At 35.2% G+C, this 4,185-nt stretch overlaps 1 protein-coding gene across 1 annotated transcript; it reads left to right on the plus strand.

Annotated features, from left to right (window-relative positions):
• Positions 1-299: 299 nt before the first annotated feature.
• Positions 300-2,075, plus strand: LOC121992540 (transcription termination factor MTERF8, chloroplastic-like). The gene is made up of 2 exons (XM_042546999.1): positions 300-1,478; positions 1,929-2,075. Exons 1-2 carry the CDS (start codon positions 364-366, stop codon positions 1,963-1,965), a joined length of 1,152 nt encoding a protein of 383 aa, XP_042402933.1. The 5' UTR covers positions 300-363; the 3' UTR covers positions 1,966-2,075.
• Positions 2,076-4,185: the final 2,110 nt, after the last annotated feature.

The following is a 4,185-nucleotide window of genomic DNA, read 5'->3' on the forward strand; positions in this document are numbered from 1 at the left end:
TGATTAATTTAAAATATTTTTGATAAAATTTAATAAATTTTAATTAAGTTGATAAAATTATTTTGATATAATAGTATTTTATGTATAATAATTTTAATTAAAATAAAATAATCAAATTTTATGTTACAGAAACTACTCCTAACTGTGGGATGTATTTTATTTTATTTTAAAGGTGTCTTTTGTATGATTTACTTAATTTGAGGGTTTTTTTAATTTTTGCCTAACGACGAATTTAACAAGCGGATAAAATGTAAATCATCAAATTCCGAGTATAAATGACAAAATTTGATAAATATCCCGGAACAATATAGACACGCTAGGGTTTTGGGGGCAGAGCAAATCGAAATATCCGAAGGAGAGACGATGAAGAGGCTACATTACTTCTCCTTCTTCTGCAAAACCGTGTCTTCCGCTCGTTCTCCTCGCCCCCACGATGCTGCCCTCCTCTTTGCCGTCTTACCTTATTCGGCCTCAGCCACTGCCGCCGGTGCCGCATCCATCACTGGGAAGCATATGTTCATGGCCCAGTACCTCGTCGACTCATGTGGCTTCGACCAGGAGAAGGCCACCGAGGCCTCGAAGCTTCTCAAGGGCATCCAATCCCGGCAGCAGCCCGACTCCGTCCTTGCTTTCCTCAAAAGTTACGGTTTTAACGATTCCACAGTCACAAGGTACCTACTTTTCTCCCCCAAATGTCTTCTTTTGGATGTAGAGAAGACACTTGCCCCAAAGTTCCAAGCTTTCGAAGATCTGGGTCTCTCCCCATCCGACATCATCCACTTCGTCAGGTCGAATCCCTCCACCATCCAAATGAAACTCGAACGCATTCGATCTAAGATCGAATTTTGGCAAGGCCTTCTCAGCTCCAAGGATGCACTGGTGAAGTTGATCAAGAGAACCCGAGGGATTTTGACGTTAAGCATCGAGAAGAGGATCCAGCCCAACCTTGAGTTGCTTCAGGAATGTGGCGTGGACGGCCAAAAGCTCGCCTTTATCTTGAGGAATCGCCCAAAGATCGTGGCACAAAATGCTGATTACTTAAAGTCCTTGATTAGTCGCGTGGAGGACTTGGGAGTGCCACGGACATCGGGAATGTTCCATTGCACTCTGAGTGCACTCTTCACGGTCAGTCGAGAGAAGTTCAAGATGCAAATGGAATTTTTCCGGAGGTTTGGGTGGTCAGAGGACGATTTTGTTGTGGCATTCCAGAAATGTCCTACCTTCCTGCAAGGGTCTTGGACTACTTTGCAGAGAAAAATGGAGTTCTTGATAAATGAGGCTGGATATGCTTCTTCTTACATTGCTACACGTCCAGTAATATTGACACTGAGCTTGGAGAGAAGGATGATTCCAAGACATCGGATCTTGGCAACCTTGAAGTCTAGGGGGCACTGTGAAAGGAATTACAAAGAGATAGCATACATGCTGGATTCCGAGGCCAGATTCTTAGAGAAGTACATTATCCTCTACAAGGACAGGTATCCAGCTCTGACTAAACTCTATGCAAGCTTAAACCACTCCAATACTTCTGATTCTGGACTTCAATGACGTAAGTCATTTTTTTTCCCCTGCAAGTTATTGTTCATGTTACCATTCTTCACTGTATGGCTTCTCCTTTGTCAAACTCTAAAGCTAATATTTATGCCAACAAGCATGAATATGAGAAGAATTCACAGAATCATAATCTTGTTTTTGCATGTCAATATGCACGAAGATAAGAACAAATCACAGGATCATGATCTTGATTTTGTGTGTCTATTGAACTTAAAGCTCTCAGATTCATCACTTGCTATGTTAGACAATTGTTATTGCAAGAGACATCTTTCCTTTATGAACATTCAGTAATCTATCCTTGTTTGAGTTGTGGTTACGCATTGATAGATTCTGTTGAAGTTGCATGGTTGTCTCCTAACATATTTTTATTAAAGGGAGAGGAGCTGCTGCCACATGGATGAAATGTTTTGAGCACTTTTCGAATTTTGTCAGTTGAAATGTTTGATCTGTAATCTTTTAGAACACTACACTACTTGTGAGTTTGGGACTTGCAATCCTAGAATCGTAAAAGGCGACTTGGAACCCTTGGGAACACTACCCTACTTGTGAGTTTGTGACTTGCAATATGGATTAACTCAAGTCAAATTACTTTTATAAATTTTAATGATGGTTTATCTTACCTAGCTGACTTTTTTAGAAGGGTTTATTAATTTTAACTCATTTAAAATTATTTTTAAAATGCATAATAATTTTTATACTTTTTATATAATAGCATATTGGCATTAATGAGATACCAAACAGTTACTTTGGATTTATAAGGTTGGTTTTTTTCTTTATTTTTTTTATGTCTAAGGGATTATTAAGTTCTCATATAATGAAAAAATAATATTTTTTCAAAGGTTGAATTGAAAAATGAGGTAAATTTGGAAAAAGCAAGGTAAGGATTGAAGTTGGATCTTTGCTTTAGAAGTTTTATAGACAATTATTTGATTTGTTGCCATTAATGTGGGTATTAAAGATAAAATGATAGTAATAAAAATTGAACTGTTTTTAAAGGAATTGATTTTCTTTTTACCAACTATAAATTATTATTATTATTTTAATTTTCGAAGCATAATAATAAATATTGATCTCTAATGGGATTCGAATTCTAGTTCTTTGCTCCTCTAAGTGCTTTGTGACTGAGCAATGTGGAGCAAATAATAATACGATTCTCACCTAGAGAAGTTGTCAATTCTCCGTAGAGAAAAGGTAATTATAAATTACATTAATTCAAAACGTAAAGAAATATATAAGATTATAAAAGGAACAATTCTCATCTATAAGATTATAACTCCTTTTTATAGTTTGAAGATAATTCTCATCTAGAGAAGGAAATTGTAAATTGCATTAACTCAAAACGTAAAGAAATATATAAGATTATAACTCCTAGTTTGAGGAGACGACTTATTTTTTATAAAATAACAAAAAAAAATCTAATGTTTAAAATAAAAATCTAATATACTTTCCTAAAAAAAATGAAACAACATTTTAAAAAGTCCCTATTAATTTTAAAAATTAACAACGCAGAGAACTTTTTAATAAATTAAATTCCTAACTGCTTCATTCTCCCCAAACGAAGAAAATTCGACTCCATTGAGTGAGAAGATGAACTGACAAAGTGTTTCTATCAACATATATGATGCAAGGTGGTGTCGCCTCTTCAGTTGGATCAAGTCCTTGTTGCTCCATTTCTTCTAGAAGCTTGGTGGAGTGGCTTCGAAGTTCATCTTCAGTGATCCATGTGTCCTCAATCTCTGGAAACCCTCTCCAAGAAGCCAAGTATCGATGAGTGCTTCTGTTTGGAGAGATCACTGTTTGATAGCATATAATGCTCTCAATCTGATGAGATGGTGGTGTTATGGATGAGAATGTCGGAATTAGTGTAGTAGGTACACAATCTGTAGACAAATCAACAGACAAAGAAGGGCTTGAATGTTCCCCGATATGGCAGTAAGTCCTCAATATTGAACATTGGACTAATGTTAAAATTAGCAGGTAATTTTTCTCACAATTTGAAATGGTTTAGAGGAGTGAGCATGATGCTTTTTGAAGGAATTTTAAGGAAAACGTTCTAGGTGAATGCGGATGAGTACAAAATCCCTTAGATTGTATTCTTTAAATTTACGATTTTCATTAGCTTGAATTTTATAAGTCTCATTACTCAATGCAATTTCCCTCCATGTTACGCTTGATTTCCAGACTCGTGGACACAGACTAAACAGCCAACACACTCATCGTTTATCATTCCTTTAGGTTCTAATTAATTATAATCCGCCCCAACAATTAAAGCTATAAATATTTTTCTGTTACATGCATGATTCCAATCATTTAATTAAATCATTAAAGGTGCATTTGGTCTATTCGAGTACTTACTTTATTTCATATGAATTCAAATAATATAATTATGGTTGTGAAATTATATAAGCAATTACATACGAAAAGAAAATATTATTGATCTTTTCTTTTTCTATATTTGAAAAGAATATATACATGGGTATTTATAGGTGTATAATCATCTTAAAATTTCCATACTCATGCATTTACATAAATTAGGAGGTTATGAGAGATGATGGATTATAAAGCAATGAGGGTGTTTATGGAGTATTCGGGGTTTCTGAGCATTCACATACATATGTTATTTTATAATAC

This window comes from Zingiber officinale, chromosome 6B (genome assembly GCF_018446385.1).
Source record: "Zingiber officinale cultivar Zhangliang chromosome 6B, Zo_v1.1, whole genome shotgun sequence".
NCBI classification, from domain to species: domain Eukaryota; kingdom Viridiplantae; phylum Streptophyta; class Magnoliopsida; order Zingiberales; family Zingiberaceae; genus Zingiber; species Zingiber officinale.